General features: G+C 39.2%; 1 protein-coding gene across 5 annotated transcripts in view; it reads right to left on the bottom strand.

Moving 5' to 3' along the window:
• The window catches only part of Alms1 (ALMS1 centrosome and basal body associated protein), a 119,938-nt gene that overhangs the window by 84,192 nt on the left and 21,195 nt on the right, over window positions 1–14,551 (bottom strand). For 3 of the 5 annotated variants that reach the window (XM_052719711.1, XM_052719710.1, XM_052719708.1), the window contains exons 4-7: window positions 11,509–11,626; window positions 8,979–10,300; window positions 8,367–8,485; window positions 3,202–3,361 (exon numbers count right to left, since the gene is read on the bottom strand). In XM_052719711.1, the coding sequence (XP_052575671.1) occupies window positions 3,202–3,361; window positions 8,367–8,485; window positions 8,979–10,300; window positions 11,509–11,626 (1,719 nt within the window). The remainder of the gene's footprint in view (window positions 1–3,201; window positions 3,362–8,366; window positions 8,486–8,978; window positions 10,301–11,508; window positions 11,627–14,551) is intronic. The other 2 variants (XM_052719712.1, XM_052719713.1) reach the window with 2 other exon arrangements.

The following is a 14,551-nucleotide window of genomic DNA, read 5'->3' on the forward strand; positions in this document are numbered from 1 at the left end:
ACCTCCTAATCTTTCCCAAACAGTTCCACCAACTAGGGACCAAGAATTCAAATAAATGAACCTATGGTAGGCCATTTTCATTCAAACCACCATACATGTCAACTACAAAAATTAAACCAAGATATAAATAACTTAAACAGATCTACAACAAGCAATGAGTCCGAAGTAGTAAAAAAAAAAAAAAAAATCAACTAAAAACGTCCAAGCCCATATGGTATCACTGCTGAATTCTATGGGACCTTTTTCAAAACTTTAAATATTTAATTTTCTTAGTGTGTGTGTACACACACAAATACTAGTTGTGGTGATCTGAATAAGAACGGCCCCCATAAGCTCGTATATTAGAATGCTTAATTACCAGGGAATGGAACTCTTTGAAAGGATTAGGAGGGTTAGAAAGTGTGGCCTTGTTAAGAGGAAGTGTGTCACTGGGTGTGGGCTTCTGAGGTTTCAAAAGGCAATGCCAGGCCTAGGGTCTCTCTCTGCCTGTGGGTCAGGATATAAAGGTCTCAGATACTACTTCAACTCCTCTCTGTGTGCTGCCATGCTCCCTGTCACTATAATGGACTAAGCCTCTGACACTGTAAGCAAGCTCCCAGTTAAATGCTTCCTTTTATAAGAGTTGCCTTGGTCATAGTATCTCTTCATAGCAACAGAACAGTGACTAAGACACCAGTGTAACCTTGTGTATTCAAGGTCAGAAGACAACATTCAAAAGTCAGTTCTCTCTAGGGATCAAACCCCAAGTTTCTACAGCAAGTGCTTTTGCCCGCAAGCCATCTCTCTGGCTCTGGCTCTGGCTCTCTACCAGAACTTTTTTTTTTTTAAACATTATTTATCTTTACGTACATGGGGTATTGCCTGAATGTATGTCTGTACACCACATACATGCAGTACCTGCATAGGTCAGAAGAGAGTGTGAACTGGAATTCCAGATGTTGTTAGCTACCATGTAGATGCTGGGAATCAAACCCAGGCCCTCTAGAAGAACAGTCAGTGCTCTTTAAACATTAAGTCATCTCTCCAGCCCTTACCAGACCTTTAAAGAAGAACCAATAATGGTCCTCAAAGTATTCCATATAATGGAAAAGGAAGGGACACTACCAAATTCATTTTATGAAGCCAGTATTACCCTGATACCAATGATGGACAAGGACCCACAAAAAAGAAAATTAAAGGCCAGTACACCAGAAGAACATGAACATTTAAAATCCTAGTAAAATATTTGTAAACTAAATTCAATAATACAATATAATGATCATTTACCATGAATGACCAAGTTAGCTTCATTCCAGGGAATGTAAGGATGATTTGGCATATCTAAGTCAATAAGCATAACATACAACATAAATAGACTCAGACAAAAATCATACAATCATCTCAACAAATATAGACAATACCTTTGACAAAGTCCAATACCCCCTTTAATGATGAAAGCCATGAAGAAATTAGAAACAAAAGAAACATATCTCAATATAATAAAGGCTACATATAAGCCAATATTTTCCTAAATGGGAAAAAAACTGTAAGTCTAAGGGTATCTACCATCTCTACTCTGATTAAATATATTATTTGAAGTCTTACCTATAACAACTAAAGAAAGAAAAGAAATGCAAATAGACAAGAAAAAGAAGTCAAAGTACTCCTGTTTGCACACAATATGGTCATAGACTTAAGGAATAGGACTTAGTGAGATGGTTCAGCAGGTTGAGGGCTTGCCATACACGCCTGGTAACCTGAGTTCAATTCCCAGAACCCATAATGGAGAGAGAAGACCAACTCTCAAAAGCTGTCCTCTAAAGCCCACGGGCACTGAAGAGAGCTGACCAGTCAGCCTGGCAAAAGATGGTTTCTAAATGTATTTTCTTCCAAAGCTCTAGCTTAGTGGTGTCATCTACGTGAATGCTTAAGGAGGCCTTTCTGGTCCAACTTTTTTTTTTTTTTTGAGACAAGGTTTCTCTTATGTAGCTTTGGAGCCTTTCCTGGAACTCACTCTGTAGCCCAGGCTGGCCTCGAACTTACAGAGATCCGCCTGGCTCTGCCTCCCAAGTGCTGGGATTAAAGGTGTGCGCCACCACTGCCTGGCTCTGGTTCAACATTAAAGGACTTAGAATGCCTGCCCATTTTCACAAAGAAGGAAGAAAGCCTCAGATGATGGTGCTTATAGATTTAGGGTTTGGCAAGGGCCTCCTACAAATAGAGGACGCCACTGTACTGTGTTCATATTTGGGGAGGGTGGCAAGGGATCACTCCAAGGTCCTTATTTTAATTGGCACTAAGAGTCCTTGTGATCTAATTACCTTCCAAAGGCTCCACTTCCTAATGCCATCAGTGGGAGAGTAAGAATTTCAATGTGAACTTTTCAGGGGACACAATCATTCAGACCATAATGAATTCACATCTTCATAGAGGAACATTTTTCATGACTTAAAGGCAAAGGTAATTGAGCTCAAGAGAAGTATGGATGCAAAAAATCTTGTAAAGAAGAGCATGGGAGATCATTTTGAAGAGGAAAGCAGTATTATCTGCTGAGGGAGGGTGGTTAATGGTAGAAGGAGATTGAGATCTGAGAAGAGTAGCCTGTTGAAAACTTAGAACTTGTCAGGCATGGTGGTACACACCTTTAATCCCAAAGCTCAAGGCAGAGGCAGGCAGACCTCTGTGAGATCAAGGACAGGCTGGTCTACACAGTGAGTTCCAGTACAGCCAGAACTATAGTGAGAACCCTGTCTCAAAAAAAGAAATAAGGGAGAAAAAAAAAACAAAATAGAATTTACATTGAAGGGAAAACTAGATGGAAATGACTAACAAAAAGATTGGCAGATAATTCTCAGAAGCAAATTGAGACTGGAGATAATGATTCTGTGATATTAGTCTAAGGAAGCTGATGGTATGGCTTACTTATTCCATGCCCAAAAGTCTCAAAATCAGTGATGCCAACAGTGCAACTCAGTCCACGAGTAAGGGCTGAGAAACTGCCTAAAGGTCAATAACCTGGTTTCTTACTTTCTGCCTTGAATTCCTGCCCTGACTTCCCTGAGTTATGGAGTGTGACCTGAGAGTTCTAAGATGGCCATGGTGTTAACAGGGTAATACTGGGCATCCTTTAATCCATTAAATTGCGAGAAAGGCATAGCAAGATAATATTCATGAGCTAGATATAAGGAGGATATGGAACACCTCCATTTTCTATATACATACCTGCTGAACGTGTAGGAGCTGTTGGCAGAGTGTCAGGAGATACCCTCAACATTCTGAGATTGGGGGAATAATATTTTGATTCACTGGTTGGTTCTTGAGGAACAAATGAAGGCAACGGAGATGGAAAAGGCTGACTAATGCCCAGATTAGAATGATCTACCTATGAAATTAGAAAAGAAATGAAGAGAAAAGATTAATTTGACACTTAACTTGGCTAAAAAACAAACCTCATTATTATAAAAATGAACACTGAAGAGGCTTAATAATTTTTATTTTATTTAAACTTTTTTAACTTCGTTTCATTTTACATGTGTGAGTATTTTGCCTACATGTATGTATGTGCATCTCGTACTGCGTTCAAAGGAAGTTGTTGGATCCCCTGGAATGAGAGTTACAGATGATTATGAGTCACCATGTGGATACTGGAAATAGAACCTGGGTCTTCTTCAAGAACAAGTTGGGGCTGGAGAGATACTGCAGCAGTTAAGAGTACCAGCTGCTCTTCCAGAGGATCTGAGTTCAATTCCCAGCGCCCATATGGCAGCTCACAACTGTCTGACTCTAGTCTTTGAGGATGCAATACCCTCTTCTGGTTTCCAAGGGCACTGCATATATGTCATGCACAGATATACATGCAGGCAAAATATCCATACACAAAATAAAGTACATCTTTAAAAGAACAACAAGTACTCTTCACCAATGACCTACCTCCCCAGCCCAACACACTGGGGAGTTGTACCAGTTACTTACAGTCATATTCTTCCCAAGTGTGGTGGCATATGCCTGAAATCTTAGAAGACTAAGGAGACAGGATCACAAGTTTGAGGCCAGTGGAAGCTAACAGTGAGATCTGGGCCAGTTTAGTGACAAGGTGAGACTTATATTCTCAGCCATTTGAGTTCATATACAGATCATATTTTGTCTGGTGAAGACACCACTGATGGTTCTGTGGTTTAGAATGCTGCCTTAGAGAATACTGCATATCAGTAACTAGTGGCATTTAGCATAAACATGCATAAATCTCCACTGAATTCATAGGATACTTAGGTAAAAAACATACAGCACTATCAGGTTTATAAAAGACTAGTCTAGCCGGGCGGTGGTGGCGCACGCCTTTAATCCCAGCACTTGGGAGGCAGAGGCAGGCGGATCTCCATGAGTTCAAGGCCAACCTGGTCTACAGAGTGAGATCCAGGAAAGGCACAAAGCTACACAAAGAAACCCTGTCTTGAAACCCCCCCCCCCCAAAAAAAAAAAAAAGACTGGTCTAGTCATGCCCTCTCAGAAAGGAATCCAAAAATAAACATTAGCATAATTTCATGTATTTATTTATTTATGTCTGTTTATTTACTTAGAGACAGGATATATATATATATATATATATATATGGAGACAGAATCTCATGTAGCCCAGGTTGACCTCACCCCTCCCTACATAGCTGAAGCTGGCTTTTAACTCCTGATCCTCCTGTCTCCACCTCTCATGTACAGGGATTACAGACATACACTACTTATCATATTTCTTGTTTGTTGGGTTTTCAGTTCTCAAGAAGTCGGCAGCCAGGTATATGAATTAATATTCTACCTCTATTTCCCTAAACACTTTTCTAAGCCTAGTAGCTCTCTTTTGGGAAAGTCCTGTGCCTTGCAAAGAGAAATCTAACAGTGTCAGGAAACATTTTTCACTGTCATAACTGGTGAGAACAGGAGAGTAGGATAGGGAGCTGCTAGAGATGCCAGAAAACAGACTAAAATACAGTGGTTCTCTAGATCAAATAAATATATAATCCAAAATATAAGTGCTGAGAAGCCCAAAATTTTTCTTTTTCTTTTTTTCCGGAGCTGAGGACTGAACCCAGGGCCTTGTGCTTGCTGGGCAAGCATTCTACCACTCAACTAAATCCCCAACCCCAAGAAGCCCAAAATTTTTAAGACAAGAATCCCACTCTTGAAGTTTTTTTTTTTTTTTTAAGTATAGCTTGCGGGAGGAAGGCAGAGTAGGAGGTGGGGAGGAGATGTAGGTAGATCAAGAGAGCGTATTAGTCTTCTCCCACTGCTTCCAAATAAAGGAAGAAAAAGTATTACAATCTTAACTTCAATAAAAATGTGCTATTATCAAACCTTCAAATCTAAAGAACTATTAGAGCAGGTAATACCAAAGAAAATACTTTGTGACCTGTTGGCTATAGCCAAATGAAGAGATAATAATGTAGAATGAAAAGGATGAGAAGTATTTAACAGACCAACAGATCTGAGGGAACTATTTGAAAATGAGAGAAACCAAGAGGAAAATGTTAAGATTTATTTCCCATTTTTAAAGTTTGTGTGTGCAGTGCTGGGAAATAAACCGAGGGCCTTGGACATGCTAGGAAAATGCTCTATCACTAAGCTAGGTCTTCAGCCCCTTAACTACCATCTTTTTAAGATTTATTTTTATTTATTTGTTTATGTTTATGTATGTATGTTTGTTCCATGGAAACAGGTACCCTCAGAGGTGATTAGAGGGTGCTGGATCCCCTGGAGTTTTGGTTACAGGTGGTTGTAAGCCACCTGATATGAGTGCTGGGAACTGAACTTAGGTCCTCTGGAAATTCCTATTTTAATCACCAATGAAAAGAGAATAAAAGATAAGTAAGAAACTTGAGAAATGCTAACACTCTTTACAGAAGCAGAGTCTGCAGGATCAGTCTGATTTGGGGGAAGTATGAGCTCTCTTAATATAAACAAATTGCATTTGAGGTGAACATAATGTTCCTTTTTTTTTTTTTTAATTCATGTAAGATACCATAAAGGGCCTAACTCAGAAAACATTATCATCTAAAAGTACAATTGATAGCAATCCAGAAAACTAGACCTTCTTTTTTTTGTTTAGTTTTGTTGTTGTTGTTTGTTTGTTTGTTTGTTTTCAAGACAGAGTTTCTCTGTGTAGCCCTGGCTGTCCTGGAACTCACTTTGTAGACCAGGCTGGCCTCGAACTCAAGAGATCTACCTGCCTCGCCTCCCAAGTGCTGAGATTAAAGGTGTTCACCACCACTGCCCAGTTAGAAAACTAGACCTCTTGAGGAGAGGGTTAGCGGTTAGGTAGAAGGCAGTTGATCATACAGTAGTTAAGAACATAATGAGGTTACTTTCCTATTGGTATCCTTGTATACTGAATCATGATCCTAGAAGTATTCATTGGAAAGTGTGGATGAAAATAATCCACACTAATCCAGTTTGAGAGGACCGACTAAGTGAACTACTGTGTACCTGTGAAGCTCTTGGCACTGCACTGGAGCAGACTGTCAGCCATTATTTCTATCCCCACTCTCATCATATTGAAAATTCAAACAATGTCTATTTTAGAATATTAAAGAAACAAGCCGGGCGGTGGTGGCGCACGCCTTTAATCCCAGCACTTGGGAGGCAGAGGCAGGCGGATCTCTGTGACTTCGAGGCCAGCCTGGGCTACCAAGTGAGTTCCAGGAAAGGCGCAAAGCTACACAGAGAAACCCTGTCTCGAAAAACCAAAAAAAAAAAAAAAAAAAGAATATTAAAGAAACAAAACTGACCCCATAAAACTTTCTTACATAGTCAACAACCCATACATAAAAGGAAAACTCTTCCTGCTATCCTTGTTCATCTTCTCACATCAACTTCTAACCCTGAACAAGATACAAGGACACATCCCAAGTGAGACCTGTTTGGTACTGACAGCACCACACAAACAAGGGTGGGACTCAAGGAAATTGAAAGCCAAGATGGTCCAAAGATCCAAGCAAATGACGCCTTACAAAGCATTTTTTTTTTTTTTAAGGTTTTTCGAGACAGGGTTTCTCTGTGTAGCTTTGCCCTGGAACTCACTCTATAGCCCAGGCTGGTCTCGAACTCACAGAGATCCACCTGCCTCTGCCTCCCAAGTGCTGGGATTAAAGGCGTGCGCCACCACCGCCCGGCCCAAAGCATTTTAATAAGTCCCTAGAGTCACCCATTTTCTAGTACAGACACATGATAACAGTGGCATAAACAGATTTGGGCCTGCAGGGGTACAAGCTTAGGCAGTTCATAAGAGGAGGAGGCAGTTAAATCCCTTCAGAAAGACTGACTAGTTTGGATTCTAAGCACTGCCGTATTCTTCCCAGGAAAACAATGATGCTTCACATTTTCTTAAATGCCTGAAGTCAAAATTTTCAAGAACTCTAAACAGAAATACTTGAGTATCTCAAGGCTGGTGCACTAAAGACCAGAGGGAAAGTACAATTGAATGACTTCATGAATATGTCTAGTTTTCACATGTTCCAAAGATTCTTTCTTGCTGGCCCAACACGAAAAAGATACCTCAAGATAAAAAGCCTGGAAGGCCCAGTGTGGTGGTGGACATCTTCAATCCCAGCACTTGAGAGGCAGAGGAAGGAGAGCTCTCTGAGTTCAAGGCCAGTCTGGTCTACAGAACACACTCCAGAACAGCCAGAACTACATATAGACACCTTGTCTCAAATTAAAAAAAAAAAAAAAAAAAAAAAAAAAAGAAAAGAAAAACACAGATAAAAAGCCTAGACCTCCAAAAGACGTCCTTTTCTAAGACACCATAAAACTCATGAAGTGAAGCCAGGCAGTAATGGTGCATGCCTTTAATCACAGCACTCAGGAGGCAGAGGCAGGCAGATCTCTGTGAATTCGAGGCCAGCCTGGTCTAAACAGCAAGTTCCAGGACAGCCAAGGCTATACAAAGAAATCCTGTTTGGAAATACCAAAACTTATTAAGTGTCATGGTCTATGAAACAATCTTTCTGTCAACACATAGTAGATCATAGTCCTGGGTATGAAATGAAGACCACATTGTGAGTCAGAATTGGTATCAAAAGATAAATGAGCCTTTGACTTTCATTTTTCTTTTCAACTAAAATATTCCTTTACCGATCCATAAAAAAATGTCAATAGAGTAACTTACAGACTTTTCAAAATGGCTCTCCTCAGATGATAGCTGTGAAGTAGGTAGCTAAAACAAGGAGCTGTCATAAAGATCATCAAGCACTGTCTATAAATCTGCGAACTCCAAGTACTCACCAGTTAAGCCTTGTAGATCCCATGTCTGGGAAATTGTAAAAAGTAAAAAACAAACACCATTTCCTGAATCAGTACTGAAAAAGATCATATTTCTACAACTACCATTTCACTATATCTCACCTTTCTTTGCAATTCAGCAACTTTTTCACTGTGTACATCAGCAGTTTTATATAGGCTGGAGTACTCAACATCACCATGCAGAGTAACGATGCCAGACTCAGCCTTCCCCTGCAGGCCTTCTATTAAAAAAAAAAAAAATAGTCATGTTGCATAACTGTATATACAATGAAACTAGACTCAGCTTGGCCTTCTTCAGCTACCAGCATACCTCTTAGCTCACTGTAATCAGTGATGCATCACCAGTGAGTGTTAAAGCCAAGTGGGACTTGCATCACATGCTGCCTAGTTTGCTCACAAGCTGTTCCATACAGGAAAAGACAGAACCTTCAACAGGGTTACTATAGTTTATATCCTTACCCAAATTATAGTCTGAGGAATCTGCAACTTCTTCAGAGGTCTGCTACTTTAAATCTTGTAAAACCCAAGAATCTGAAGTTGATACTTTCATTGTAAAAATAATGTTTGAAGATCCTACCTTCTCTGCAAGGTCAAGACTGCTTATATCATACTGAAATGAAGTTGACTCTGTTTCCCCAAAACTAACAGCCCTGTTGTAAGCTTTTTCACTTAAAGGAGATGACTTAAGCCCTGGAATAACAGAAAGAGGCTTACTGAGCATGTTCTGAGAAGCATTAGGGGGTGACTTTAAATCTGGATCCCAGGATAGGGAGCTACCACCATCATCTTCTTTATGCAACAATGGTTTTGAAGCTGCAGGTTCAAACACCCCAGGAGTAGACTGGTATTTTGGATGCTTAAGCTTATCCATGAAAGACTTTTCATCATTGTAATTTAATAGGGGAAGATCTGGTTTTGGGGGTTCTCTCTCTTGGCTGTCATCTGCTAATGGCTTATTGATGTCAGTTTGGATTTCACTTATAGGACTCTCTTGCTTGGAAGGCTCAATTGAGGCAATAACTGCCTCAAAGGCTACATTTTCAGTAGCATCAACATTTTTCTCACCAAAAGTAGAAGCTGCCTTTTGGTTTCTTTCCTCTTGAAAATATAGTTGTTCTGCTGTCTCATCCAAGTTGGATTTAACTGTCTGAAGGGGACCCTCAGAAGCCTCCAGCTTAGAGATTTCAAGTCCTCTGGAGAGTATATGTGCTTCTGAAACTCGTTCATGACTATCAGGAACGGCACCCATCCCAATAAACTTTATCTCAGGAGATTTGGCATGCACCTCAGATGATGCCAAAATATTTCTAATCTCCTTTTGCTTAGAATATTGAGATAATTCTTTCTGCAGATCTTCATTTCCTCCAAAGCTCTCCAAAGGATCCATCTTTGGACTCAGATCATCCTCACTTGGAGTCCTTAAACAAACACTCTCAAGATGGTTAACAGAGGTAAAGGGATCCCCTTTTCCTCTTTCCAACATGCATCTCAGGAAAGAATAGGACGTTTTATCAGGAGGAGGAGGAATAACTTCGCATGGGAAGGAAGCCTGGTCCTGACTAGGCAGACATGCTTCTGTCTGTTGGAAGGCTCCCTGTTTCCAATACTGAATATGTGAGCAGACAGACTCAAAATCGCTGTGGACTTTAGCACCTACGCTTTCATCACTAACATCAGATAACGTTGAGGTGGAAACTTGGTCTTGATCAGCCAAGTTGCCTTCTAGCTGCTGAGTTTCCTTTTCTGTCTGCCATGACATATATGAAAGCAGGGCATCATAACGATCAGAGTCCTTCAGGTCTTTCAATTCATCAGGAGCATTAGATGGTGCATTCTCTCCATTATTCTCTTGTTCAGACGGGAAAAGAGAGTGCTGAGACCCAAAAGTTGTGCTACCTGTAAGTGGATGTTGAGATATACTAAGGCAACTGTTAACTAAGTCTGAAGATGTTTCTGAGGTGGCCTGGAATAAAGCTTCGCTAACTTCTGACGGCCGAGCAAGCCATTCAGTATCTTCCGACTGATCAGGAATCCCTCTGAAAATACAAAGTTATAAAGAAATAATTAGCGCCTGAATACTTTAATTTTTAAATACTAACAAAAAACTACAAACCCAGTTCACTAAAATCAGGTTTACTTGAAAGTGCTTTTTTGCCAAGCGGTGGTGGTGCATGCCTTTAATCCCAGCACTCGGGAGGCAGAATTCAAGGCCATTCTGGTCAATTTCAGGACAGCCAAGGCTACATAGAGAAACCCTGTCTCAAAAAACAAAAACAAAACAAACCAACCAACAAACAAAAAAGTTCTAATCTTCAATTCCTACAAGGCAGTTAAAGATTAAACAAAGAAAATTTTGCAACTAGTGAACCTGATATTGCCTCGACATTCTCTAAAACAATCAATCTGAATATTACAAAAAAAAGTTTAAAAGTCTGAAATAACATTTTAATAAGGTTTACTATTTTAAACACATGCTACCTACTATGAATTATATTCATCTAACTTGCATTTCTCTGCTTACTGGTCAGTTTATTATGCTTACGGTCTACTCCCAAAATACTACATAGCTTAATCACTTTGATAATCTAATGTTAACAGAGAACTCTGCAATGTGATTCTAAAGTAATACATAGTATAATGACAGAGGGTATACAAGTTTACTTTCTAAATATCTAGAGTTTTGAGTTTAAGGTAGAGTTTTCTTGCCGTTCTAACAGAAAACAAAGCCTTGGACAATTCTAAGTATGTTTTTGAAGAATTACAGAACGTCCTTCCATTTTGAATGTTCTAAAAGACATCATTTGAAACTTATTATAAAAATCTTACTTGATATTTGCACATAATATAAAGAAAGCTAACAAGACTGATTTAATAACAGCTGAGCAAAATGAAAATACAGACCAATCAGCATCCGAGAAATGACTGCTTTCTTTGCAGAATTAAGGCAGGATGGAGGAGAAGGACAGTGGCAACAAATAGAGAGATTTAGAATAAGGAAACTCAGGGTACTGAGTATGCCTAAAGTATGCCTAAAGTGCTACACAAACCATGCATCATTTCTAAATGAACTGCAGTCACCTGGTACATATCTGCATGCAAAACACTGCACCAATTTAATACCAAAATGGGACAGGAATACCTAACCCCTACTTCCAATCCCACTTTAGCTTGAAGCCATTAATACTAATAGCAACTTACAATAAGAGTAGAAAGTTTGGAAGGCAAAAAAAATGAATCACCCTACCTCAAAGGTGCAAATTCTTGTTCACTTTGTTGAAACAAGGAATCAGACTCAAATTCCTGGTCTTGTGTTAAACATGTCAGCAAAGGCAAATCTGAACCAGCAAAGTCATCCTGTATGACTGCAAAATTTCAAATGTAAAAAAGCTGAGCATTCAAGAAGTGCAGTGTTTGGCGTACTCATACAATTACAATACTTTAAAGCATCTAAACATGCTACCACCTGGAAGATTCTACAACCATTACAATAATAATTACAACAGCAGCAACCATCTGTGGCACCTGAAAAAGCCCAAGCATTTAGCATACAGTACTTCATTAATCCATGATAACTTTAAGAATAAGTACCATTTACTAAAGCTACCTTATAGGTGAGGGAACATGATTACAAAATTTAATATTATTAAATAATTTCATATGTAAGGGTAAATGCCAGAATTCTGACTTCTTTGCAAATTACTATATAATTTAGGTGTTTGTTGATAATTAAAGCATGTCTCTTTTTATTACATTTTTATTGTATGTGAGTGGTTAGGTGGGTGGGTAGATGTGACCATGCCATAATGCTCAAATGGCGATCAGGAGACAACTTGCAGTAATCATTTCTCTCCTTCCATTATATAGGTCTCAGGGATCAAACTTAGATCAGGTTTGGCAGCAGATGCCTTTGCCTACTAAGTCATCTTGCCGGCCCCTCAATCTTAATATAAAAACGTATACCATTATATCAAAGTCAAGGGCTCTTAGGTGATGAGGATCAAAATTATATTCAAAATAATATTAAAACAAGACCTGCCTTTTAAAATATATTTTTGTTTTACAAAATAGCTGTCTAGAAAACTATGTACAATGTTAATATACAAGTAACAGTGTGGCCAGTTTTAAATAAACATTCCTTAAATAATCTGTTTAAGCTCTACTATGAGAAGATATCACAAAAACAAAAACTCTTTGGAGTTCTAGTTCTGAAATATATAAAATAGGTATGCGGGGGCTGGAGAGATGGCTCAGTGGTTAAGAGCACCGACTGCTCTTCTTAGAGGTCCTGAGTTCAATTCCCAGCAACCACATGGTGGCTCACAACTATCTGTAATGAGATCTGGTGCCCTCTTCTGGCCTGCAGGGACACATGCAGGTAGAATACTGTATACATAATAAATAAATAAAAAAAATTAAAAAATAAATAAATAAAATAAAATAGGCATGCTACCTAAAGAGTATGAAAACTTGCTTTAAAGAAAAAAACACCATGGTCTCCTTCCATCTTAAGTAATTCTTTGTTGTTGGTGGTGGTGGTGATGGTTCAGGGAGGAGAGTTTTAATTTTTGGTTTTTTGAGACAGAGTGTCTCTATGTAAGCCTTAGCTATCCTGGAATTCTCTATATAGATCAGCATGGCCGAAAACTCAGAGATTCACCTGCCTCTGCCTCTCCCTCCCAAGTGCTTAAGTAATTCTTATGTCATTAAATATATAAAAAACTAGTATAAAATCCTTATTCCCTATAGCACTTAAACAATTATAAAACAAAAATTAAATATTCATAGAAATAAAAACAGCAGTCTACTAAAACTGGCTTTAGTGATATGTTGCTAAAACTAAACTGCTTTTGCAACATGAACTTAATAATTACTACAGCACACTTTCTTGATTTCAACTATGTACACAGTGAGGACTCTGCCCTGGCACCAGCCTTCACCCTGGAATTCTCACAAAGAATTTTTGTTCACAGGGCTTTATAGTCCCTCACTTGGGGCCTTAATGCTCTCACTGCTCTGAATTCTGCACACTTGCTTGATTCCTCTAAAACTCCACAAAGCTGCTTTATCACAGATATATCCTCAACGACAAGCAAAGTATCAGCTACTCTTAGTGGGTATTCAAATTAAAACTATTTACTGAATTGGTTAAAAATAAGAACTGGATAGTAACTTTCAAAATAAAATTTTAGTCAATAAAGTACTTTTGCTCAAGCATGAAAACCTGAGGTCAATTCCATGAACTGATGTAAAAAAGTTAGACATGGCTAGGCGGTGGTGGTGGCGCACACCTTTAATCCCAGCACTCAGAAGGCAGAGCCAGGTAGATCTCTGTGAGTTTGAGGCCAGCCTGGGCTACAGAGCGAGATCCAGGACAGGCACCAAAACTACACAGAGAAACCCTGTCTCGAAAAACAAAACAACGAAACAAACAAAAAAATTAGGCATGGTGTTGCACACTAGCAAGTCCAATGTTGGAGAGGTGAAAATGGGCAGGTACTGACTCACATGGCAGCGAGCCAGTCACATCAGTGAGTTTCAGGCCAGTGAGTGACCCTGTCTCAAAAAAGAAAATGGATAGCTCCTAAGGAACAATACCTGAGGTTGACCTCTGGCATGCACACGCACAGTATACATTTGAAAACACACACACAGAAAAACTTTTTAATATCAGAGAAAATGTAATATGGTTCATCTTTGGCACTGACTTAGAAAATCATTTTTGAACCTTCAAAGCAGCTGATCTTCACCACTAGAAGAATCAACAAAGTTTTGAAAAAGAATCTGGGGCTTACACCACAAAGGACTTCGGTGGGTACAAGAAATTATTTTCAATTAACTAGGTACACTGAGCATTTAAAGGATCTGGTAATCTTTTTTAAAATTAGTTATCTGGGGCTGGAGAGCTGGCACAGTGGTTAAGAGCACTGGCTGCTGCTATCCAGAGGACCTAAGTTTGATTCCCAGCGCCCCATGGTAACTTACAATCATCTGTAACTCCAGTCCCAGGGTATCTGACACCCTTTGTCACTCGGGTGGTGCACAAACACACATGCAGGCAAAACACCCATACACATAAAATAGTATGAAAAATAAATAATAAAATTGAAAATCAGTTATCCCTAACCAGGTTCCAGAACTTACAGAAATCTTTACTGTTAAAACTTGGCTTTTGCCTTAGGATTATCTCTTAGACCACAGCTGAAAACTAGAGACTGAAATATTCCTTCTAACCTTGCTTTTACTAACATTGGCAAGCTGTAGCTAATTTGGTATGTTCAGATTTAGCT

This window comes from Peromyscus californicus, unplaced genomic scaffold (assembly GCF_007827085.1).
Source record: "Peromyscus californicus insignis strain IS unplaced genomic scaffold, ASM782708v3 Scaffold_6__1_contigs__length_162567912, whole genome shotgun sequence".
NCBI lineage: Eukaryota > Metazoa > Chordata > Mammalia > Rodentia > Cricetidae > Peromyscus > Peromyscus californicus.